Here is a 25298-nt window from a genome sequence, read left to right as displayed (position 1 = left end):
GCGGTTTCCTGCCACAGGTCAGCAATGACAGCAGGTGGAAGGCGCCCCGGGCTGCTGCCCCCGCCGCAGGAGGCGCTTACAAAGGGCGGGATTCTCAAAACTAACCCGAGAGCAAAAACACTAGTTTCCTTGGAACGGTGTTTATTTGAAGCAGCACCCGAGAGTAAAACCTTCAGGAGGGCTGGAATTTTATACAATGTCTCGGGCATAAATGACTCAAGTGCCACACGTGGGTGCTGGGGTCACACACGTCCCAACAGCATTTTCAAAAGCTAAACGTACGTGTTAGTTGTGGGAAAACGGAAAGCCCGCCAACAAGGTAGCCGGACGGTCAAGGACTCGACCAATGAGATGCCCGCCTGCAGCTTCATGAAAACACAGCTCAGGTTCTAGACGACGTTATCCAGTCACAGTCCGCAAACCACCGAGGCGGCAGGAAAGGCCACGTTTCCAGATGGCAAGCGAGGCGCGCCATCGGGCCGCAGGGCCGCCTGCAGTTCGCTCTCCCTCCGCTAGGCGGCGGGCACGCGCCACCTGGACGCACGGTCATCGGGCGGCCGGCACAGAAGCCCGAGAACAGTGCTGCTTACGGAAAACGGCGGGCAGACAACTGACGACGGAGAGAAGTCTGTGAGGCAGGCGCCAAGGACGTGTCGCGAACTGGTGCGCGTGGCGGACAAGGGAGTCTGCCTTCTCCCCTAAACGGAAGGAAACAGGAGGCACGGACCTCCGACTGAAAAAGGGCATTTTAATAGAACAGAAAGGCTGCCCTTGTTCAAAAAGCAACTAAAGACTATCTCAGATGCTCAGTTCTTCGGAATCAAGTGTGGTCTACTAACAATGGCCATTAACGGAGTAATATTACGGCCAAATAATCCCTGCAACGATCAGAACTATTTCCCCACCCGTTCCAACTTCTACTCGCGGCCCCAGCCTCCGGCAGAGGCCAATAAATGACGGACGAGTCAGCAAAGAATAAAGGCTCTTTTTTTAAACACGTAAGAAGACAGTACTTTGGAAAACTTAAAAGGACACTTCTCTCCCCAATAGAGGCGGCATATCAATACTCTCCTTTTTGGACACATGGTAATGCTCCGTTATTCTACTCCTAGTTATTGAAAATCTGCAACTCCACTGGTTGAAATCCATCCTGAGAGAAACAGCTATGGTAGCAAAGTAAAAAGAAATGTCCTATAGGCTGGAAATGAAGTTACTGAATTCATCATTTTTTAAACGGGCCGGTGATGGAGAAGGGTCACAGACGGACGAAGCCCGAGGATGGCATATTCAAGGCCAGGGAGCACAGATTTGCTAGAGGACGTGATCCTCTTTAGGAGGAATCGGAAAATACCCTGGGAGACCGGGGTAACGCACAAGGATGAAGACTATGGCCAAATACTTGCATCAAGACAAGATGACAAAAAACCCAAGCACTCGGAGCCCAGAGTGGAAACGCGTCACAGGGTTTGGGATCAGCTGGCCCAGGAGCCGCGCCCCCAACCCCAGGAAGCCTCTAGTGACACCTGCTGGGCCGAAGTGATTCCAGGGCACCTGAAGCCGGGAAGCCCCTGGCTTTCCTCCGCGGGGAAGAGCACAGCAGGCGAGCCCCCTCCTGACTTACTCCGTCCCTTCCGGTTACAACCTCTTCTGGTTGCAACCTCTCGTCTGGTTTGAGGGAGCTGGACCATTTAGAAGCCCACACGTCTACCTCCAGGCGCATGAAGGAGGTCACGAGTCATGACTGCAGAGAAAGCACAATACTGAGCGTGTGATCGAAGCTTAATGAACACGTAACACATCGGGTTTGCTGTCAAAATGTCATTTCGCTGCACGCTCCTCAGTTGGGGGGCGGGGGCGACAGAAACCATTTAGTGCACAAGGAAAAACTGTACAAAGCTTTTAGCATTTATTACAATTAGGATAACCGCTGTGTTCTGTAGAATAAGTCTAAGTAGAAAATACGGTTTCACTTTTAGAATGTTGAACTAAAAATAAGTTTAATAAGTGATTTGCATATGGAAGATAATAAATATTTGCTGATTTGGAATTGGAACGGTAGATGGTAAAAGTAAGAAAAAAAATCTTGTGCCAAAGATGTCACACACGGACGGATACACACTGAAAACATTCTGTCAGTATTTAAAACACAGGAGACTCTTATTAATAAAATCATTGAGATTCGGTAAGAAAAGGTTCCTCTCAAGTTTTTAAATCCAAGATCACGCAACCCGTTGGCGACAACCTTAACTGAATGAAGAAGCAAGGATTTACTAACCTCTAAATCGTGACAGAATGAGAACTACTAACCAGAAAGATATGCTTTCCTAAAAATTAACCGAATCAACTTCTTCCGTGTATTTAAAAGGAGCCACAAAAATGAGCTTTTCGTGGGTGACGGTGCACGTGTACGCGGGCCAGTTCTGAGGTCCACGCGGCAGACCCGGAACACAGAAGCGTCTGCTGGGCTCTAACCGCTGGCCGTCCCCGGGGTCTCCTCACAGGAAGCCATTCTCGTGGTTTTTTACATCATTTTTTCACAGTAAGTCAACGGTCAATGTAAGTTCCCAATAAACCATGAAGGTAAGCAGACTAGGAATATTAATTTAATATCTTAATAGGGAAACCTTGGTCTCTTTAGAAATATCTTTATGCCGGGAGCTGGCCTGCTCTGCACAGCCCAGGAGACACTGCACGTTTCGGAGGGGAGCACGGGCAGTCACATCCTAGGGACGGACGGAGAGAGGTACGTATATGCGCATACTTAACATTTACTCCCAAACACAAAGCAAATCAAACTAGGGAGCAAATGTTAAAAACCAGCCCCGACAGCCGAAATGCCCAGGGATGGAACAAAGGTGGTAGGGTCCTGCAAAACCGTCCAGCGAAAGCCATCCAGCTCGAGGCTGCTGAGCTTTTCAGATTTTCAGACTTGTTGTGTATCTCATTCTGGAATTCCGCATTAAAACGACGCCAAGGCTTAATTTATCCTGCTGATTCTTAAGCCAGGGCGTCTTCCTGCCTCTTTATGCTTCTATGAATAATGATAAAAAAGTCCCCAGAGACTGAGAAAACACACCTTTCTTAGAGGGCTGAGCAACAAAGTAATCTTGTCAGACTTGTGAATCTTCACGGACTCCACGGCTTTCTCCAGATCACCTGCTGTTCGCTCATTTCCCACTCTTCGTCCGTTTCCCCAAAAAGGGGTCCGTAACCTGCGCTCCCGGGGCCCACGTGACCATTTTTATTGCCTCGCATTGATGCCAGTTGCATTTTTGTTGGTTTGTTTAGAGACCAGGTTCGCCGCGTGACAACTAGCACGTGTCTGGAAAACAACATTCCTGGCCTCCTGACTCACCTTTCCTGAGAGTCTCCCCTCCCCAGAACAGAACACCTACCCCAGAGAGCGGAGGCAGCCGGTAAATCGTGATTTCTCATTGTGGAAAAGCAACAGGTCAGCGACCGAGTGTCGCGGAATGGATTTAGGACCCCAGGTTCTGCCTCCTGGACGGAGACTCGCTTCGCGCCAAGTCCCGGGGCGCGGTCCCCGCCTCGCCCCCCCGGGATGCTGGTTGGGCGCCGACGTCACGGGAGGAGGGGCCTGGCCGGCGCTCTGCTGGCCGGACCTTAGTGCAGCTTGCTGTGCACGGGGTGCAGCAAGGTCATGTGTTCCGCCCCCTTGAAAGGCAACTTCTCGCTGGAGTAGTGATGCACCACTTCGGGGATGCTGCCAAAGACCGCGCTCGTCTGGTCCAGCGTGTACTTGCTGTCTTTGGTCTGGGCCACTATGATGTGCACACACCCTTGGCTAGTCCTGAAACGAGACAGAATCGAGGAGGAGATGGGACCGAGCGAGCGGGGGGTCGTCCCCCACGGACAACAATCCCGGCCGGAGTCACAGGCAGACGCGCTCTCGCTCGTGCCGGGAACCGTTACGAACGCGAACAGAAACGTATCCCGCTCGCCAGGGGCCCCGGGAGGCTTCGAGGCCTCGGCCGAAGGTGGGTCAGACTTGGGCTGTTTGTCCGTAACACACAGGTCATCAGGGACTGGACCAAAAAGACAAAAGTGGGGGAAAAGCCCAGTCCCCAAATTGCCAGGCTAGTGCTTAAGCCCAAGCAGGAGACCGCTGAGGTGAGGTTTAAATCCCCCTTAAGCCCCCTCCTCGTCACGGGGCAAGGACGTGAGGTCCTTTCCTCCTTTCTTCCCACAGAGTAGGTTAAGAAGAAGAAAAACCCAGTTTCCTCCTTCCTTCCCTCCCACCCCCCAAACTGGGAAGACTGTCCCTGGTTGAACAGGACGACAGCCGGCACCCAGGCTGAGATGTGTGCACGAGCCCCGCGTCAGGAACGCAGTGGCGCTGTTCCTGCCATTGTGTGTCTGCCGGCCGGCCCGCTCCGGGCCGCGTCGCCCGACCAGCCCAGCCTCTCTCCCTCCAGCCTGATTGTTTCAGGGGCTCCGCTTCCTCAGGAAGGAAATGCTGTTAGGGACTCTGACAATGATCCTCTAGCACTGGGCCCGCAGCCGCGAGAATTTCCATGACAGGAGCTCCGCTGGGCCAGAGCGAGCGCTCGGTTACGGGGGGGGGGGGGGGGGGGGGGGGACACACCCGGCCAGCGTCTCCCTCTTCCCCACGAGAAGCTGGTGTCCAATTGCAGTTGGCATTTTGACATCAAGGGACCTGATGTACTGAAGTCTCAAACACTAGGAAATAAAACAACTGAACCGTCCCACTGGAAATTCCTCTTCTTGTCGGGGATTCTCTCTCTGCTGGACCCACAGGGGGGGCCTCGTTGGATCCGGTAGGGCGAGGCGGACACCGACCGACGGGTGAGAGCAGAGGCGCTCGCTGTCCCCGGAGATGCCGGCGCATCTACCCCATCCCAGCCCCGCGTGCCAGCCCCAGCCCTCACACCCTGTCGTCCGAGCCGGCGCACCCCTGCGCCCCGCCTTCAAATTGTACCTCTTTGAAGAAGCCACCTGCCCGCGACAGGACAGGGCCGCGGGGCGCACCGCCCGCCTCCCGGGCAGAGCGCTCGTGGCCTCGGTACTCACTTCAGTGCGATGGTGTACCGGCTGCTCCCGGACTCGCTGCTGCGGACCAGGTAGGCAGCTTCCCTGCAGGGCTGCAGCCGGCTCTCGGCCTCCGCACGGGTGATGGCGCCATGGTACCAACTGTAAAGGGGGCACCAACATCAGAGAACAAATCCAGACGGGGCCTCGCTCCATAAAATAGTATCATTTAAAACTTTCTTTTAATGTTTTTATTTACTTTTGAGAGAGAGAGAGAGAGAGAGACACGGAGGGAGGGCGGGAGAGGGGCAGAAAGAGAGGGAGACACAGAATCCGAAGCAGGCTCCGGGCTCCGAGCTGTCGGCACAGAGCCCGATGCGGGGCTCGAACTCACGGACCGCGAGATCATGACCTGAGCCGAAGCCGGACGCTGAACCCACTGAGCCCCCCAGGCGCCCCCAAAACATATCATTTGTAATGCACTTCTGGTGGGAGCTGCATAGCCTGGACTAGAATCTGCCTCACGCTCAGAAGAGACGGGACACAGATTTGGGTCAACGTGGATCACAAAATGGATCAGGCATGAGAGGGAGTTAACGGGGCTGGTGTCACCGAAGAGTTTTCAGTCCACACGGGTGGACGAAATTTGAAGTCCGGCTCCGGGATGCGGTGCCCTTTCCGCTCTGCACAAATGCAACAGGCTTTGAAAACAGGTGTTTGTTAAGCCCCACCCACCAAGTATTCACGAGCAAAACTCATCGTGCAAAGTGCCCCCCCCCGCCCGCAAAAGCTCCGGCCACCCTTCGTCCCCGAGTGCCGAAGAGACTCACGGCTGCTTCCCCAGCGGCAGGGCCGGGTCCACCTTCTCGCCCTCGCCGTGCTCGGAGGCGGCCGGCTTCAAGACCTTCGGGGTCCAGCTCTTCTGACGGGGGTGCGGCCTCACCGCGTCCTCCTTGACGGAAGGTCGCTCAGAGCCTTCAAACTGAACTGGAAAGAAGGCTCGTTTAACACGGAGGCCACAGGGGTGGCCGGGGCGGATGCCAAAGCGGCAGCCTCCCTGCCGGCCTCGCCTCGGGAAGGAAGCCCCCTGCGCCAGGGCTGACGCGTGCCGACCACCCAGGGTGGGGTGCGTCCTGGGGGCCTCCAGAGTGCGCCTAGCGTGTACTTCTAAAAACTTTTAGTAAATTTAGAATAAGAGATGAGAGCGTAACATTCTAGGAAACCAAATAAGCCGCTTTTACTGTGAAATAACAGATCGACCTGGAAACAGAAACTACGAACGGTGCCTTGGACGCTACACCACCGAGGCCGCACGGAGCAGAGACACCAACGAGCGACACGCGGCACAGCAGGTGGCCACGGGGTCGGCGGAAAACAGGACGGAAACCGAACTCCACTGAGCCTGTGTGTGGACCACCCCGGCACCACCAGCCTGGCTTCGCTGGTGGAGGGAAAAAGACATCCCTGACTTTTCCCAATCCAAGGAAAGAGAGGCTGTCGGCCAAACAGAGGGAGACCACCTTTCACACCGAGCCCCATCGCCCGCGTCTCCTAAGCGATTCTGCACACTTGCGCCTCAAGGAGGGGCCCCTGCAACGCACCGCACCCAGTGCTGCCGTTTCCTCAGCGGGACTTTCACCAGGCGTGAGGGGCAGCCCCGAGCAGGAGCCGGTAGGACCCGCTCCCGACCTGACAGCTTGAGACGTGTGGGGACAGAGCAGTGGCCACGCGGGCGTTTCAAGCCACTGAAGGCACTCGGCGCCCAGAGTCTCAGGCCTCCAGGGCTCAGCCTCGCGTGGCCTTCCAGCCACACGAGATGTTCCCGGCGCCTGGGGGCAGCCCTCACCTGACAGGGCCCTGGCGATCTGCTCCTTCTTCCACTCCCAGGGCTGCTCGTACTCGGCCGCTGGCCTCTCGTCCCCCGCGGGCAGTCGTGTCCTCCGCTCCTCTGTCCTGGAGCCGCCGTCCGTGGGCTCGTAAGGTGTGTCGTACAGCTGGGGGGGCTTCCCCAGGAGGTCCTTGGAGCTCCGTCTCTTGGCTGACGTCTCCGATTTCGTGCCGGTGTCGCCCGCCTCGCAGGGACCGTCCAGCAGCTGAAGGGCCTTCACCAAGGGATCCTTGGAACCTCGGCGTCGGATTTCTGGAAAACACCCGTACGTAAGACCTCGACGGCGGGGTGCCACGGAAGCCTCCTGCTGTCCGGGGAAGGCGGCAGAGAACAGCCACACTGCTTCCCGGCCCAGATGCGAAGGGGCCGCCTGTCCGCGCAAGGACCTACGGCTCCTCTCCAGGCACCTGGGCGGGCGCGCCGTCCGGCCCGACAACCGGGCATCACCTGAGGACAGGCGTCTCGGGGCCACGTGCAGCCTGTGGAAGGAGAAATGGCCACAGGAGACCTGCCCCACAGCCCAGGGTCCACCTTCGTGGAGGGCTGAGACCACAGTATTTTAATAAAAGTCGACGGGACGTTACATTCTGCACTGGGCCACACGCACTGAGGGAAGACAGGTGCACAGGACAGAGTTCCTGACTTCTAGGCGGTTTCAAAATACTGAGGAAGCTAGACACGTTCACAAACAGTATGTGGCGGGCTAGTAAGTAAAAACGACCGCTAACATCACGGACGGTGCACCCTGTGGCTTTCACAACAGCCCTATGAGACGGGTACTATGGTTTCCTAATGTTACAGAAGGGAAAGCTCGCCACAAAGCTCAAGGCAATCGTCCTCAGCAGCACGTGGCAAAGCCGGGACGCGCTGGACACACAAGCGGGAAGCTGGGCTCTGGAAGCCGTGCTCTCAGCCACTGCACGTGGACACACTCCCCGTGGAAGATGGGTTCACCCTGACAGAGGAGGTCACGCCCAAGGGAGGAAGCTGCCTGAGGGGAGACGGGGAGGTGGGGACCGCAGAGGGCCTGTTCCCGTAGCGCGGACTTGCCAGGGAAGTTCAAAGGACAGAGGCAGGAGAGGGGAGACGGTGGGGGGCTGGACAGTGGGCACGCTGGGCTCCAAACGCACAAGTTCTAGGATACACAGTTCAGGTCGTTCTGGATGCGATTCAGCTTACGTTTTCTTAGCAGGTGATAACCATTACGTTCACGTTCCACTGGAAGCTAAGGATGCAAAAAGCGAGCAGAAGCTACGAGCCACGTGGGAAGGAGCCAGGAGCGTCTGGGACCGACCGGCTCGAGGTCCAGAGGCCTCGGCAGGCGGCGTCTGGGCGGCCCGAGCCGGTGACGTGGACGCACCATGTTGCGGCCGCTCCGAACGCCCGCCGGGACGCCACCAGGAGGCTTTCCAAGTGCGCGCACCTCACCCCGCCTGAGCCCGCTCGGGGCTCTCGACGGTCTGCGTACAAAGGGCCAGCTGCTCGGCCACGACCCCTCACGTGTGGAAACCTTACCCAGAGTCCCCTCCTCTCTCCTGCCCGCCTCCCTTCCGAGTCACAGGTGCACGCTCACACGCACGAAGGCTGTTAGTGCCGTGGGAACCCCGGAGAGAAGGACAGGGTCAAGGGCAGAGCCGGGGCTCCCAGCTCAGGGTGGGTGGGGGCGGCGCCCCCGCCCCCCCCCCCCCCCCCCCCCCGGCGTGCCCACAGGGGCAGAGAAGGGCCAGGTAACCGGGAGGGTCGGACGACCACAACTAACGCGGGCACGGCGACACTCGGAGAAGAGTCACTGAAGGAGAGGCTCGCATCACAGCGAGAGCAACAAATGAAACTTTGAAGCGCGAGTGACGGTCAGGACGCTAAGTTCAGAAGCACGGTGTCGGTTCCCAGGGCCCGGCCGCAGCCGGCTCCAGCCCCGCGTGCGGGGGTCCGGGGTGTGGGGGTTCTCAGGGGAGGCTGAGCCTGAGGAGCACGGAGCCGCCTCCGGTCCCCGTGCCCCCCGTCCGAGTGCCTCCTGCCTGTCCCCGTCCTGGGGTTCTCCTGGAGCCAAGCCCTCCGTGTCCGAGCGAGCAGGCTCCGGCTCCGGGGCCGGAACGGGCGCTGGCGCAGGTGCGTCTCCATCCAAGCCTCTCAACCTTCAATACTGTGCCTTTTTCACTACTCTAGATGAAATTATGGGGAACAACATCGCCACTCCGTTCCTGGTTCAGTGACGATCGGGCTGGAATTTTTTTAAAACAATGTTTCTATAGAGCTAAGAAGAAGGAAAGAGGAGGCACGACGGAATTCAAAGCGTGAACCTAGAAACTGTAAGTTTCTGACCAAACCCCAGGCTTACCGTCAGTTTAGACGGTGACCCTGCCCCAGGTCCGCGCCTCAGCTCAGCCCTGCCCACAAGGAAATCTCAGTGCCTGTGCTGAAATGATGTCAATGATTAGGGTCTCGAGTGAGGCCGGGGCCTGGGAAGCGCTCCTTCCCGGGTGGCCCGGGGGGCGGGGAGATCCGAGAAGCACCATTTAATTAGGGGAAACAAGGGCCTGAGCGGTGGCCCTGCGAGGGAGTCGCCCTGCACTCCATTCCGGCACCTGCTGCCCCCAGCCTGAGGCGCCATAGAAACAGAAACAATCACCCAGCGGCCCGACCTTCCCGCTGGAGAACAGCCCTGACGTGCAGGGCTGGCTCCGGGAGGAAACGGGCCTGAGAAGGAGGAAACGGCGAGAGGAAGCTACGCCCCGGCCCTGCTGATAGAGGCCTTTACCTCGGACAACAGACCTCGGGGCCTGCAGATACACCCCACCCTCCAGGCTGCCCGCCCTGGCTCAACGGCTCAGGACCAGGACTTTCCTTCACTAAGTGCAGTGCAACTGGCGGTGAACAGTCCACTACGCGGGTCCAGAACTCCCTGTGAAGACGCAACTCTCTCTCCAGAGTGTCTAAATAACGGCCGAATTTACTGGATGTGCGCGCACTAGGCGCGTTACAGCAGCACGCCCGTGAGGCCCGGTGAGCGGCGACACACAGGTCAGCCCCTTCTCGCAGGGACGTAGACGAGGCCGCGTGGCCTCAGTGGACCTGGGCACTGCATGCTCACTCTGTGCCCCAAAGATTTGATGTAGAATGTTCACGACATTTCTGTAACGCACCTGTCCCCCAACCCATCTCCCAATGCTTTCAAATACGCTTACAAACTGTTTTCCCCTCAAAGATGTTTTTAGGCACAGGTTTTATTAGTGCTCAAGCTTTTGGTTTAAAATGATTTGAATATTTTACGGGCACCTGGGGGCTCAGTCAGTTAAATGTCCGACTTCGGCTCAGGACATGATTTCGTGGTCCATGAGTCTGAGCCCCACATCAAGCTCTGTGCTGACAGCTCAGAGCCTGGAGCCTGCTTCGGATTCTGTGTCTCCCTCTCTCCTTGCCCCTCCCCCGCTCACGCTCTGTCTCTCAAAAAAAAAAAAAAAAAAAACTAAGTAAAAATAAAAATGCAAAAAAAAAAATAATAAAGTAAGGAACATGGAAATAAAACACTTAAAAACTTAAGTTAAAAAAATAAAATGATTTGAATATTTCCCTATCAAATAAGTCTAAGTACCTGAACAAAAGCACATATAATTGAGGAACCCTGAAATTTAGGTTTCACAAGTAAAGTATAGGCAAATTAGATAAATCAAAGTCTTCTATTTTTGTTTTTTTCCAGAATGGATTTTTAAAAATGTTTATTCATGTTTGAGAGACAGAGAAAAAAAGAAAGAGAGAGAGAGCACGAGCAGAGGAGGGGCAGAGAGAGAGGGAGACACAGAATCCGAAGCAGGCTCCAGGCTCTGAGCTGTCAGCACAGAGCCCAACCCGGGGCTCGAACTCACAAACCGTGAGATCATGACCCGAGCCGAAGGTGGACACTCAACCGACTGAGCCACCCAGGCACCCCTCCATAGAGGGTTTAACGGACACCCCGACAATGAGGCTCTCCTTCAGATTTGACTATTCAGGGGGCCCTGGCTGGCTCAGTTGGTGGAGTGAGTGACTTTTGATCTTGGGGTCGTGAGTTCAAGCCCCACAGTGAGCATAGAACTTAGACAGGAAGACAGGTATTGACCAGTGCAGGTGAACAGCCTGGTGCCTCCACTCTCCAGCCGGGCCACGCAGACACGTTGCTGAATGGTTCCAAACTCTCGTGTCCTCACTGCCGGCCAGACTTCCAACACCACCGCATGGGCTGCGGGGTTGGCCAGGGAACTGGTGGGCCGGGCACCAGAGCACCACCACCGGAAGCAGTTCCCACACGGAACGCGGGTGGTCTCGGGGGTGAACACCCTTCCTGGGCTAAAGGTTCCACTTGGCAACCTGAACGCATCGTGCTAAATCAGCTAGAATATTTCTGCCAATTATGTAGCTAAGATGTTGCTGTCACCTTAGCCGAACAACGGAGAGACTGACACCGATACCACCGTTCGTAATCTTATTTTTTTGAACAATCCTTGGGTACGTCTAAGGGAGGATTTATTTATAAACTTCACTTACGTTCAATGACACGTTTTCTTGTCTGCTGGTGTCGGGTCTGTCTGCCTCTTGGGAGGCGAGGTCAGTCCATAAGGACATGGGTCACGCGGTCTTGTTTCTGGTAAGCCTGGAGCCCAGCACGGGGCCAGGCTCGAGTACTTGCCTGAGAAGCACTTGCTGGAGGTGCTGACATCTCAAAGGGCGTTAACGCCGGGCGGGCGCGGTCCCGCCATCTCACAGGACAGCAAGGACAGGGGCTGGTGTCCTCACCATCTCCTGAAAATGTGAAACTAAAGAAAATTCTCTAACATTTTTCAAGAAAAAGGAGCCGTTTCTGAGATTGCACAGGACAACCAAGCACATAAGGACCAAACTGAACAAAAAGGCAGAAGGTTTAAAAAAAAAAAAAAAACCAGCAGCAAATCTTTTATTTCCAGCTTCCGATAAACTCACTTCCTGTTATTCTGTCCAGCTGTGGAGCCCACGGGTAGAATTAGAGGTATATTTTCTGCACTGACTGAGAAGGTGTTTTGATACATGTTTTAAATGAGGTTTTAAAATTCATGGATTTTCTTAAGACAAAATAAGCTATTAATATTGAACAGTTAGTAACCTAAATGTTTAGTAAATTTGAATTTATTCTCCAATTGGATATATTAATCTTGTACTAAATAAACGTACTCACATAAACTGTAAAACAGAGCCTGGCACTTAACAGATACTTGAATATTAAATGTTAGCTATTATTATTACATTTATTTCACGTTGGACAATTCTGATTTTTCCATACAACCTTCTTTATGAGCCTGAGGGGAAAGGTGCCTCACTTATGAGTAAGATTTAAAAAACAATTAATGTTTATTTATCTTTGAAGGAGAGAGACACAGAGAACAAGCACGGGAGGGGCAGAGAGAGAGGGAGACACAGAATCCGAAGCGGGCTCCAGGCTCCCAGCTGTCAGCACAGAGCCCGACGCGGGGCTCGAACCCACGAACTGCAAGATCATGACCCGAGCTAAAGTCAGACGCTTAACCGACTGAGCCACCCAGGTGCCCCAATTATGTGTAAAATTTAAAGTGCTTTTCCTACATCATTTCAAACGCGTCCCGAGGCCACGTGGTGTGGGAAGCTGACCACTCGACCCGGAGGAGATCTAGGAGCTAATTTCTGCTGTCTCTTACAAAGTCAGAATCTCTGGTTCTGTAAAAGGGGAAAGGGCTGGGGTCTCTGAGCACAGTCCTGTGGGGATCATGGCATTTTCCTATCATTAGTGTGGCTCCACAAATACCGACTAGGGACAGTACAGATAAACTATTCTGGTTAAAGAGAAAGAAACGAATAAAAACCAAAAAGACAAAAGAAAGAAATCAAAATTAAGCCTTAAAAAAAAAATCTTTTCCCTCAATTTTATGTAAATCTTTTCCTCTATTCCTTTCAAGCCTCTGATATTTTTTAAAATTCTGACTAAGTTCATTTTCACTTCCTTTCATTCACAGATTTCATTAGAGGTCACAGTCCAGTGACCTTCGGGGTCGCAGCCCGGCCAGGGTACACCCTCCCCAAAGCGCAGCCTTATCTCTGTAAGCAGGCAAACAGGACGCGGCCCCCCTTTCCTGCTGTAGCTCATTTTCATCCCGAAGCCTGTCTTGACCCGTCCAGGGTGCCGGCTTCCCTGTGCTCCCCCCTCCGGGCCGTGGCTCCGCGCCTGGGCTGCCGGCTTCCCAATCTGACCCGAAATGGGAGCCACAGGCTCTGCGTGTGGCCCACGCGTCCCTCCCCAGGTACGAAACGCCCAAACAAGGGTGCCTGGGGTCAGCCCTTAGAAACACGTTTTTCCTTACGGATTAAAGAGCATTTAGGGGAAAACAGCGAATAAGTTATTTGACTCTAAGTTTCACAAATAAATCTAAACAACTAGCTCATATTATTTTTAAGTATCACTCACAGGAAATTGAGACAACCGTGAATAAAAGGGCAAAGTTGGGTGCTGGAGACGACAGGGACTGCTTAGCTCACACGTTAGCTCTGCCCGCGACGTCACGGGGACAGCGGACTGTGGTTTCGGGAGGTCTGAGCCACACGGCCTGGCTCACAACAGTGACTGGCGGTTAATTTTTTGCTCCCACGCTGTAGAGCTTGTCGAGAGATCAACCTTCTGCTGTGACGCAGGGGACCGTGTCACGTCCGTGCTGACAACGTGAAATCCTTGAGGTGTGTTTCAGTCCCTGGGAGAGATCCCTGACCCCCCTCACGAGCGTCAAAGCGGCCAAGAAATGCGTGTCAACCACCTCAACCCTGAAGGTCACGACCTGAGCACATCTGCAAACTCACAAGTGTCACTCTGCACAGAATTCGAAAGATGTTAAAGACTCTGCAGACCCTAAAGCCGAAAGATACGAAACCGTAACGATAGTTAACTAGGTATTTTGAGCTTGCTTTTGTTTCCGACTTCTGTTTTCCTGGTCAACAGACCCGATGGAACCGCGTCACCTGTCCCCCAAGCACAGGTTAGCGCCTCTCACCCGCCCGGCGCTCTGCCCACAAACCTGTTATCATCTGCTGCGCGTCATAGGGCTCCATGTACCCGTCATTCTCTCCCACTCTCTCTGCGTCCCTCTGACCTTTTGTCCGCGTGGCATCGTAAGGATCGGCGTAGTCTTCTAAAATGATGACCTTAAAAGAACCAGAGAGGAGAGCTGCCGGGGGTGATCACACACCAGGCGGCCATGGGATCAAAACCTACTGAAAATCTGCAGAGCCAAAAAGATCCCCAGCCAGTTCCGAATGGATCTGGTCGTGCTGGATCGTGTCACAGGTGGACAACCATGTGATCTGCCGGTGGCAAAACTGACCGGCAACAAGTCACCCAAACCTTGCTCGACCCCAAAGCTCGTCTTCAGGTCTGTCGTCTCCCCAGGCGGTAACGCATTTGCTGGTGGAAGACAGAGGTGACTGTTGGACTGGTCTAGCACCTTCCCTCCGACTTTGGTCCTTAATGCCAATCTGGTGAGCGACACAGGCGAAAGTCAGCCAGTCGCCCAGTGAGCACTGAGCGTCCACCGGCACCGGTGAGGCGCTGTGACGGAGCCAAGTGGAACCAAGCCTGGGTCTCGTCCTTCAGCGATCTGGAACCTCCGAAGAGAAGGCTTCAGAAGTCTGAGACGCAGTCAGAACTGAACAGCACTGGGGAGGTCTAGGTTCCATAACTCACAGGCACACAGGTCTCCCCAAGCGACAGAGTTCTGGTCCGTACTTGGCGCAAAAACATCTAATCTTCCAAAACCAGAAAGGTGCCCGGAGAGGTGGCATGTGTGATGGGTTCCAGGCTGCAGTTGCTGGCTGACGACGCGGGAGGTTCGGGGACCACGCGGGAGGTTTGGGGACCGGAGCCTGACAGGCTCTTCTCAGGGGGGAACAGTTTGGCGGGGAGAGTGTGGGGGACAAAAAGCACAGCCCCTGCCCTATTGTCAGTGTGGCTCCAGAGTAAACAGCTGGGACCGTGTAAACTACCTGCTCCAGCGGAAGAGAAAGAGAGGAATAAGAACCAAAAGGCAAAGAAAGGTGAATCCAAACTAAGGGAAGGCCCCAGACCTGCTACGGTCTCTGATCGCATCAGAACTCGAGGCAGGGAATCGCTTGGGCCGGCAGGGAAAGTGACACCAACAGGGAGAGACGAGGAGGGCGGGGGCCGCCTGCCTGGAGGAGGTGGCCTGAGAAACATGGGGCATCCAGAAGTGAGGCCCTCGCACCCACCCCCATCTCCGTCCTCTCACTGCCCGCCATGAGCCACATTCCCAGGAACACAGACGACTCAGCCCTCGGCCCTCGGCCGCAAGGTGCTTCCCATCAAGTCCAACGGTCAGGGGCACCACTGGCTAACAGCTGGGTCCTTGGTCATCTTTCCACCTGGTCCCCACCCCCGTGCCCGGCGCCACAGAGGCAGGCTGTGAGTGTCTGCGGGAAGAATGAGTGGAGGGATGAACAGAGTGCCCAGAGCAGACGCACGCCATGGGCTCCGGGCTCCTGACTGCAGCCAGGCAGGCGGCAAGAGAAAGTTCAAGTCCCCATGACAGGAAGTGACATCCTGGGCTGGGGGCTGAGCTCTTCTCTTCCTTTCCACACAGAAGGGTGGGTTTAAAAAACAAGCAAACAAAACCCCAACTCATCGCTGTAAGAATGGAGGGGGTCTCCTCACAGGGTCCCGCTCCTCTCCGTTAAGCGCCTCTCAAGGGTCAGCGCCCAGAAGCCCTGGGGGGGGGGGGGGTTCCGAGAAGGCTTCCCTCCCAGGCTGTGATTTCCTCTCGGGCGTTTCCGGGTCCCACTCTACCCTCCGCAGCCCCTGGAGCCCTGCGCCCCTCATCCTATGCCCGGCTGCACATCACACGTTCACGGAATGAATGAAAGGGCTGCAATCTTGGGGTGCTGGGTGAACTGTGCCTGGAACTTCCAAACCAGCAGACGGGCTGGGGCGTGCGGTCTGCCTGTTCCCCAGGTTCTGAAACCCATTACCTGAGGGGTGCAGACCATAAACGTCTGAACGCATCTAGCCGGATTTAAAATCACAGCACATCTATAAGGGGGTGGCATTCAACAAAGCAGGAAGGTGTCGTTCAGTTACTCTCCCAAACCGCCAACAAAATTAAACGGAGAGCACATTTCCGCAAAGTTCCCTCTCCTGAGAACGAAGATTTTCTCAAGACGAAAAAAAGGCCGAAACGACTTTAAATGGTGTCTTAACCGTCCCCAGATGTCGGGGGGAGCCCCCCCCTCGCCCACCCCGCGGCCTAGAGGAGCCTCGCGCCCAGCAGGTGCTCCGCGCTCCCTTCGCCGTCTCGCTTCTGCAGGGACAGGTGGTCCCAGGGAGGCCGCATTCTTACCGTGTCTTGCTGCCTCACGACCTTGCCTTTGTCCGGTTCGGGGCCCAGGGAGGCAGGCGAAGAGGACGCGGAGGAAGAGGCGCTGGAGCTGGGGCTACTGCCGCCGCCGCCGCCGCCGCCGCCGTTCTTCTCCTGCGCGTCCACCTTGATGAGCCTGCTGATGTAGGTGCTGCAGCCCGCGCTCCTGGCCACGCCCCGGTGCGGCTCGTCCTCGGCGGCCCGCGAGTTCTTGCGGCCCTTGCCCGCGGCGGCCTGGATCAGGCCCTGCAGGCTGTCCCGGGGCGGCCGGCTGTCCCTGGGGGCGCCGCCGCCGCCGCCGGCCCGGCCGCTCCCCAGCTCGGCCGCCGAGTTCTTGCGGCCCTTGCCGGGGGCCGGCGCGGCGCCGCCCGCCTCCGAGTTCTTGCGCAGTCGGCCGCCGCCGCCACCGGGCCGGGCGCGCTCGGACGCCGTCTTCAGGTTCAGCGGAAACTCCTTGAACCACCGCGCCGCCATGGGGGGGGCCCGCGGGGCAGGCGGCCGAGGGGCGCGGCGCACTCGCGGAGGGGCGCCAGGGGTCGCGGCCGCCGCATTCCCCGGGGCTGCTCCGCGTCCCCAGCCGGCCGGCGCGCAGCCCGGCGGGGCGGGGCGGGGGCCCGGGCCCGGGCCCTGCGGGGCGTCCCTGCTCTTCCCTCCCCACCACCCCCGCGGCGGGACAGCCCTGCCCACGCTCGCCGGGGCGACAGGGGACGGCGCCGCGACCGACCGGGGACCGACGACAGGCCGCCCACCCTCGGCGCGCCCCTCCCTCGGCGGCTGGCGCCTCCCGCCCAGATCCGCCGGGGTCGGCGCCTGCGCCCGGGGCGGGGAGGAGGGAGGGGGGAGGAGAGGGGGCGCACGTGCCGGCCCGGGGCCCCCCGCGCTCGCGCAGCGCCCCGCACCCGCGCGGAGCGGCCCCCGCGCCGTCCCACGAGCCGCTCTGCGCGTGGGCCGTCGACGGTGGGGGTGGGGTGGGGGCCCCCCGGTGCGGGAGCCGACCCCCTCCCTTCCGGCCCCGCCCCGCCGGCCGCTGCGGGGGTGGGGGGGTTCGGGGGGAGGGGGGAGGTGGGCGGAGCGCGCAACCCGGGCGCGGCGTCGCGGCGTCGCGGCGGCAGGTGGACGCGAGGGGCCCGGGCAGGTACGGCGTGGCGGTCCCCGGGCCCCAGGCGCCGGGGCGAGGGGTGGCGGGCCCGCGGCGTTGGGAGGCGGCTGCGCGAGCCGCACCCCCATTTCCACTCCGGGGTGGCGGGGCGCGCGCGCGCGGTCACCCCCGGGGCAGTCGCTTGCTCGCGCTGGCTGCGTCTGCGGAAGTTGCGGTGGGGCGTCTGCACGCCCGGGGGCACTTCGCCTGACTGGGGGCCCCGCGAGCCCCCTCCCGTTGAGAAGCAATTCAGAAAACTTCCAGCCTGAAAGTAAACTTGCTGCCGAGGGCGACGCCCTACGTCCTGAGTCCTGGCGGAGGGGCCACGGGGCTCTGTGCGATGGGTGACAAAAACATGCCTGCCGACACCAGCCGTTCTTGGAAATGTGTCGTGGCTGTTTACAAAATAGCTTTATTGAGACATGATTTACGCACCGTAAAATTCACCCATTTTACGTGTACACTAAACAGGTATTTATTGTATTTTCGGTGCAGGCATCACAATCTAATTTTGGAGCATTTCCACCGTTCCGAAAGGAAACCTCGTGCCCAGTAGCGATCCCTCCCCGCAGCCACTGATTTACTTTCTGTCTCTACAAGTTTGTTCTGGACGCTTCCTGGAAATGGAACAATGCAGTACTCCGCCTTTTGCCTCCGGCTTTTTCCCCTCCTACCATCATGTTTTTGATATTCGTCCAGGTAGTAGCATTTATCAATGCTTCTGTCCTTTTATGTTGCCAGATAATATTCCATTGTGTGCGTATACAGTGGTTTGACTTAACCAGTCCATCCATTCATCGTTGTTTGCAGTTTGGGGTTTGGTGAACAGGACTGCCACGTGCAAGTCTTTGTGCGCAGGTAGGTTCTAGTTATCTTGAGTAGACAACCCGGAGTGGGATTGTTGGGGCATAGGGAGTTCTTTGACTTTTTGAGAAACTCCCAAATTGTTCAAGTGGCTGTGGCCAGGCTACGTTCCTACCAGCGGTGTGGGGGTTTCCATTTCTTCACAGCCTCAACGCTTACTGTTGCCTGTCTCTTTACTTCCAGCCCTCCAGGCGCGTAGGGCTGATATCCTTATGGCCTTGACTTGCATTTCCCTTGGTCCGGGAAGGAGGAGAGGTCGGGTGTCTTCGTGTGTTTCTTGGCCATTTTTGTATCTTTGGACAAATGTCTATCAAATTGCCCCCTTTTTAATTGGTTTATTCTTTTGTTATTGAGTTGCATGAGTTCTTTATGCATTCTTTGTCTTAAAAAAAAAACCACCTTTTTTAATGTTTATTTTTGAGAGAGAGGGAGAGCATGAGCAGGGGAGGGGCAGAAAGAGAGGGAGACACAGAATCTGAAGCAGGCCCCAGGCTCCGAGCTATCGGCACAGAGCCCGACGCCGGGCTCAAACTCAAGAACCCTGAGATCACGAGCTGAGCGGAAGTCAGACACCCCTAAGTTCTTTGCCCTTTCGAACAACACAGATAAGATCCTACTGCAGAGCAAACAAGGAGGGGAAGTTCATGACGTGGGAGTTCTGTGGTCCAGATTCAAAAGCGGGCTTCTCCATTCATGAGCAGAGATCACGCGGTCTTGGACGGACCTGCCAGGTTGTCACCTCTGGGCTCCGGGGTTTCACCTGCACAGTGGGTATTGCTGCCTAGCTTTTAGGGTTTCCGTGAGGGTTAAATGGGACTGCGAGTTTGCACCTGGCAGACCCTACAGGTATCTTTGAAAGATTTAGGGAGGGCCTTGGCTTGGAGGTGAGGGTGCCCGCCCTGTTCGGCCCACAGACTTTTCCAGGGATTCCTGGGACAGTGACACCGTACCCCTGATGCGCCCATAAACCTCTCTGTTCGTCCATACCTGCGTCTTCTAATTATCCCAATTACTCGTAGTTGGTTTCAGTTTAGTTGCAGCTGACCCACAGCTGGGGACGATTTGGAGGCATTACCATTTTCTTCCGAAATTTAATGTTTTAATTTGTGTTTCTCCTAAAATTAAAAAAAAAAAAAATCCCTTTAAGGTGACTTTGAGCGTCTCCTTACTTATAGGGAAAAACCCCAGTCTTCAGAGCCATAGACCTGAGGTCCCTCAGTGTCTTTCATAACCAGCCTTTTCCGTCCGTCAAATGCGAAAGTGATAGCGCAGATTGCCGCATTCGTGGGAACGCGCCAGGGAAGTGCGTACGGATGAACAAGGAGGCTGCTCTTCACGGGTGGAGGGCTTTGCGGTGTCATCCACCCCGGGGACTGTGGCACAGGTGTTTGGATTCCCGCTCGACAGGCTAGCCGCACCCAGGGCCCCCGCGCTGGGCTTGGGGCTGCGTGGAAGCCGAAAGGCGCCTTTCCGAGGTTCTGTGTTTCTGTCGCAGCCTGGCCCTTGCGCCCCGGGGGGTGTGATTTCAGAATTGCTCACGGTACCGGGAATAGTTTCCTGTTTGCTGTCGTGTAACAGATTACCTCCTTTTTAGTGGCTTAACCCAAGCTACGGCACTGTAGCCCTGCGGTCTGCCACGGGTGGCTGAGCGCAAATCAGCGTGTGCGCAGGGCCCCGTTCTGTCCGGAGGACCCAGGGGAGAACCCAGCTCCTGGCCGCTCCAGTGGCCGGAGGGGCCGGCAGAGTTCTCCCCAGCCTGCTGTGCTTTACTCTTGCTTCTGCAGTCACATCTTTTTACCGACCCTCTTCTGGTCCCCCAGCACTCTCCAGGGCCCCTCTTGACTGCATTAGGCCCACCGAGAATCTATTTTAAGATCAGCTGATAAGCAATTCCAATTCCGTTTGCCATGTGACCCAACAGATTTGGAGGTGTGATAGTGTGGCTTATACGAAATGCATACTTGGTTTTTATCCTGTTCCTGGCACGGAGCTCGGAAAGCCCTTGGAAGTTCCTGGGGTGAGAGCCACAAAGGTGTCTTTTCTTATGCTAATGAGGTGGCTGGGGAAGCCGCTAGGTGTCGAGGATGCTGGCCGGTGCGGGGAAGGAACCCAGGGACTGGAGGGTGGGACTGGAAGTTTCCTCCAGGGAGGGGAGAGGGTCCATCCATCCCCAGGGGCCAATGAGTTAAGCAACCGAGCATGTGTAATGAAGCCTCTACAAAACCCCAAAGGACGGGGTTCAGGGAGCCTCAGGGTTGGTGAACTCGTAGGGATTTGGGGAGAATGGTGCTCCTGGAGGGCACAGACGCTCTGTGCCTTTTTCTACGTGTATGTCTTTTTTTCTCTTAAAGGTTTTTTTTTTTTTAATTTTTTTTAACGTTTATTTATTTTTGAGACAGAGAGAGACAGAGCACGAACAGGGGAGGGGCAGAGAGAGAGGGAGACACAGAATCCGAAACAGGCTCCAGGCTCTGAGCTGTCAGCACAGAGCCTGACGCGGGGCTCGAACTCACGGACCGTGAGATCATGACCTGAGCTGAAGTCGGACGCTCAACCGACGACCGAGCCACCCAGGTGCCCCTTAAAGGTTTTTTTTTTTTTAAGTTTATTTATTTTTGAGAAGGAGACAGAATGAGCAGAGGAGGGGCAGAGAGAGAGGGAGACAGAGGATCCAAAGCAGGCTCCAGGCTCCATGCGGACAGCAGAGAGCCCAATATGGGGCTCGAACTCACAAACCGTGAGATCATGACCTGAGCCCAAGTCAGACGCTCACCTGCCTGAGCCCCCCAGGCACCCCTCCAACCTCCATTTCCCCTCTGCGTTTCTTCCACCTGGCTGTTCCGGGCTTCCATCCCTCGAAATAAACCTGTAGTCCAGGAAGGAAAATGGTGTGGGAAAATGGTCCAGGAGTCGCTGTACCAAATGAACTGAACCCAAGGAGGGGGTCATGGGAACCTCCGATCTATAGCTGGTCACTCAAAAGCACAGGTGACAGTCTAGACTTGCCTTGACTGGCGTCTGAAGTTGAACTTGGGGGGCTGAGCCCTTAGTCTGTGAGATCTGAGGCTGTCCCTGGAGAGACAGAGCCAGAATCGAACTGAATTTTGGACACCAAGCTGGGTATCTGGAGAATTGCCTGGTGCTGTGAACCCCATTCCCACCACATTGGAATTTGGACCGGGACCCTTAACACGCTCCAAGGATTAGGACGTTGACCACCCTGGGGCCCCGTTATTCTGCCTGCCACAGGACCTGCTTAGTACTTGTGTGATGGCGAATTGTGCTGGCACCCTCTGACCGTGGCTGGCTCTGCAGGAGAGCCTTCTGGAAGAAATGGCAGCGTGTGAGTTGCTTCCTCTCGCTGACAAGCCATCCTTCTCTTGCCCCACAGCCCTTGGTCTCCCCTGGTCCTGCGGCACCTGGCTGGAGCTCTGGAGCTCGGAATCACCCCAGAGTCTCCCTCATGTGCTGTAACCATTAGCGGCTGAGTGGAGGGCTTGGGACCCGAGTCTGGCAGGAGGAAGCGGGCAAGGCGGCTTATGCAGGGTTCTGCTACTTCTGTTGGAGTCTGGGCTTGGGGAGTGGGACGCTGAGACCCGTGTGTGGCAGGTCCTGGAGCGGCGGCGACTTCGCGGCCTCCGCGGAAGCGTGCGGAGAACGGAGCCTTGGAGGGGCAGGGATCCCTTGGTGGGTCAGCCTGGGGGTCCCCATCCCTGACCTGGGTCCTAGTAGCCGACCCCGTGCCTGCTCGGGCCTGGACGCGGGGGCCGGCCAGCGTGTCTCGCCCCCGTCAGCGGCGCGCTGCTTTCGCCTGGCGACGTGTCCCCAGCCGCCGCCACTGCGCAGACCCCCCTCGCTGTGCACCCGCGGTCCTGGCGCCATTGCCTGTTCGTTCCCCTCCTCCTTCCACGCCACCCTCCACCCTCCACCCTCCACCCTCCACCCTCTCCAGACCCGTCTTTCTCCAACCCGGAGGCAGAGAACACTGGGGGGGAGAGGCGGGTGCCGCGGGGCAGCCCCGATTTCCTGGGGCAGAAAGGGGCCTCTCCCCCTTCTGCCCCCACCTCTCGCCGCCTCTCCCCCCACCCGCCTCCTCTCCCACCTCCCGCCTCCTCTCCCCCCCCTCCGCCTCCTCTCCCCCCCGCCTCCTCTCCCCCTGCCTCCTCTCTCCCTGCCTCCTCTCTCCCTCCCCCTGCCTCCTCTCCCACCTCCCCCATCTCCTCTCCCCCTTCCCCCGCCTCCTCTCCCCCACCTTCTCTCTCCCTCCCCCCACCTCCTTTCCCCCTCCCCCATCTCCTCTCCCCCACCTCTCCCCCTGCCTCCTCTCCCCCACCTTTTCCCCCCCGCCTCCTCTCCCCCACCTCCTCTTCCCCCTCCCCCACCTCCTCTCCCCCCTCCCCCTGCCTCTCCCCCACCTCCTCTCTCCCTCCCCCTGCCTCCTCTCCCCCCTCCTCTCCCTCCTGCCTCTCCCTCCCGCCTCTCCCTCCCTCCTCTCCCTCCCTCCTCTCCCTCCCTCCTCTCCCCCCTCCTCTCCCCCCTCCTCTCCCCCCTCCTCTCCCCCCTCCTCTCCCTACACTGCCTGAATATTGGCTGCACACCAGCCTGGGCAGGAGCTGCTCCCTCTGCCGGTCCCATCCCAAAGCCCTCCTGCCCTGCACCCCTCCTTTCTCCTCGGCACCTCGGGAGCTCTGGAACTCAGCCCCCTGCTCCCAGTGTGCCCCCACCCAGGTCCACGGAAGGCGGTCACGTCCATCCAATGCAGTATCACAGGTGTCTGCTGAGGGCTTGCGTGCGATGTCGGCATTTATTATTCACGAGGCGGGGACTTTTATCACCTGCTCCGACCCCCTGAGTCCTCTAAACTTACACCTCTGTGTACTGTTTCTCCTTAGGATGTCGGAGAGGAGAGACGGAGGTGTGCGTCGGCAACCTTCCCCTGAAACCTCGAGGTGTTCTTCTGTCCGCCGCTGCTCGTCCTTGGCCCCCCCTTATGACTCAGCAGCCTGCGGTCACCTGATGTCACCAGGGCCGAAAGACACTTTAGAAACGCGGACGTGCCGGTGAGGAGGCTCATCGGCTCCCCCCGTCTGCCTTGGACGTGGCCAGTTTGGGCCCAGAAAGTTCTGTGCCTTGCACGCTTCCCCTTCCCGCCCCACGTGACCCTGGGTGGGGCTCACCCTGCCTGCTGCTCTGGATGGAGGGGGCTCGCCAGGGTGTAAGTGCCTGCCCCCCCGTCCCAGGAAGGGGTGGGTTTCAGCCAAAAAGCTGCACCGTACGGGTTTGAAACGAACCGGTTCGGTCAGTTGGCTGTGCACTTGGAGACTGGAACACGAACAGCGGCGTCTGACCCCAGGAATCGTACTGTCCGGGGAGGCGGGCGACAGCCTGGAAATCTCGGAGCGCCATCCCTGCCTGAAATGGTGCATCGGAAGGACAGACGGTGGAAAACGAAGCGTAATTTACTGACTTAAGCTGCCCCTGGCCTTTTGTGGGGCGTTTGTATTTTGTACATTCTGCAGAATAACGAGCCTGAGACGCAGCACGCTTAGAGATGGTGACCTAGCTCTCGCCCTGCAGCTGAGTCCGGGACGATAGGGGAGAGCAGCTAACCTCTGGGGGCCCGCCGCAGGCCACGCATCTCTCAGGGATTTGCTGGCCTGCGCGCCTCCTTGCCAAGCAGCGAAAGTCGCGCTGCCTGCCCGGTTGTACTTGACTCCTTCTACGCCACCCGCTCTGTTTTAATTATCGGGAATGCTCCGGGAAGTAGGCTGAGTGCTGCAACAGCGTGGTTCTGTCACGTTCTTAGAACAGCCCTGGGCGGCGGGTGGCGACTCCCTCTTGGGGACGAAGAAGCTGGAGGTTGGATCCCTCAGCCAACAATTGAATGCATGTCCCCCGTTGCCGCCAGGCACCAAACCACGTGACCGATGAGCTATGTAAGTAACCTGTCATAGCAAAAGGTGGGCCTATCAAGTTATGTGACCAAGAAGACAGCTGGTATTGGAGCGCTGAGTGGGTCAGAATTAATGACTTCGTAACCCGTGAAATCCTAGTCAGTCACAGGGTCACAGGGGCGGGCTGGGGGATTCTTGACGCCTGATGGGGCACTGGGGCTGTCTCCTCCATTCCTGGTGGGCTGGTACCACCTGTCACTTGAAATGAAATGGGACAGGAGCTCCTGTGGCATCTGGGCAGGGGCTCTGCTGCCTCCCCCCAGTGCTCCTTATTCCCTGTGCCCATGCTCCTTGTCCCCTCTCTGAGTGCTCCTCGTCCCCTGTCCGCAGTGCTCCATTAACTGGGGTTTCCTGGCCTTGCCGTCCCACATGGTGGCAGAGGGGACCTGTGGTCCTTGTCCCCTCACAGGAGGGCAGTAGCCTCCCCCACAGTGCTTTCTGTCAACTTATGAACTCAGTGCAGCCCCAGAGAGGAGGAAACACTTGAGCTAAAGAAGTAGGATTTTATAATTAAAAAAACTTTTTTTAAAACTTAAGTTATTTCCACATCCACCATGGGTCTCGAACTCACAACCCTGAAGTCAAGAGTCACATGCTCCTCCGACTGAGCCAGCTGGGCGCCCCGAAGAAGTGGGATTTTTTTTTTTTTCAACGTTTTTTACTTATTTTTGGGACAGAGAGAGACAGAGCATGAATGGAGGAGGGGCAGAGAGAGAGGGAGACACAGAATCGGAAACAGGCTCCAGGCTCCGAGCCATCAGCCCAGAGCCCGACGCGGGGCTCGAACTCACGGACCGCGAGATCGTGACCTGGCTGAAGTCGGACGCTTAACCGACTGCGCCACCCAGGCGCCCCAAGAAGTAGGATTTTAAGGAGAAGTTTCTGGGGCTTTTTTTTGATTTTTTTTTTTTTTTGAGAGAGAGAGTATGAGCAGGGGACGGGCAGAGAGAGGGAGACACGGAACCAAAGCAGGCTCCAGGCTCCAGGCTTCAGGCTCCAGGCTCCGAGCTGTCAGCACAGAGCCCGACCCAGGGCTCGAATCCACAGAC

At 57.0% G+C, this 25298-nt stretch overlaps 1 protein-coding gene and 1 long non-coding RNA gene across 4 annotated transcripts; one reads left to right on the top strand and one right to left on the bottom strand.

The window, feature by feature from the left end:
• Positions 1 to 1980: 1980 nt before the first annotated feature.
• Positions 1981 to 16996, bottom strand: SHE (Src homology 2 domain containing E). 2 transcript variants are annotated; one of them, XM_060644779.3, is made up of 6 exons: positions 16276 to 16988; positions 13945 to 14071; positions 6857 to 7150; positions 5841 to 5997; positions 5053 to 5172; positions 1981 to 3811 (listed from the first exon to the last, which is right to left on the bottom strand). In XM_060644779.3, exons 1-6 carry the CDS (start codon positions 16765 to 16767, stop codon positions 3625 to 3627), a joined length of 1377 nt encoding a protein of 458 aa, XP_060500762.2. In that variant the 5' UTR covers positions 16768 to 16988; the 3' UTR covers positions 1981 to 3624. The 2 variants fall into 2 exon arrangements, with proteins under 2 accessions (XP_060500762.2, XP_078297465.1); XM_078441339.2 differs by lacking the exons at positions 1981 to 3811; positions 5053 to 5172 and adding an exon at positions 5200 to 5693 and having other exon boundaries at positions 16276 to 16996.
• Positions 16997 to 17163: 167 nt separating this feature from the next.
• LOC132686834 (uncharacterized) lies at positions 17164 to 24910 on the top strand. Of its 2 annotated transcripts, XR_009613889.3 has the most exons (4): positions 17164 to 17428; positions 18173 to 18289; positions 21687 to 21982; positions 23188 to 24910. It is a non-coding gene; the product is annotated as an uncharacterized LOC132686834 (long non-coding RNA). The 2 variants fall into 2 exon arrangements; XR_013553279.2 differs by lacking the exon at positions 21687 to 21982 and having other exon boundaries at positions 17333 to 17428; positions 23188 to 24909.
• The last annotated feature ends 388 nt before the right edge of the window (positions 24911 to 25298 follow it).

The sequence above is a fragment of the Panthera onca genome, chromosome F1 (genome assembly GCF_046562875.1).
Source record: "Panthera onca isolate mPanOnc1 chromosome F1, mPanOnc1 haplotype 2, whole genome shotgun sequence".
In the NCBI taxonomy this organism is placed as follows: domain Eukaryota; kingdom Metazoa; phylum Chordata; class Mammalia; order Carnivora; family Felidae; genus Panthera; species Panthera onca.
This window is presented reverse-complemented; position numbering and strand designations above follow the sequence as displayed.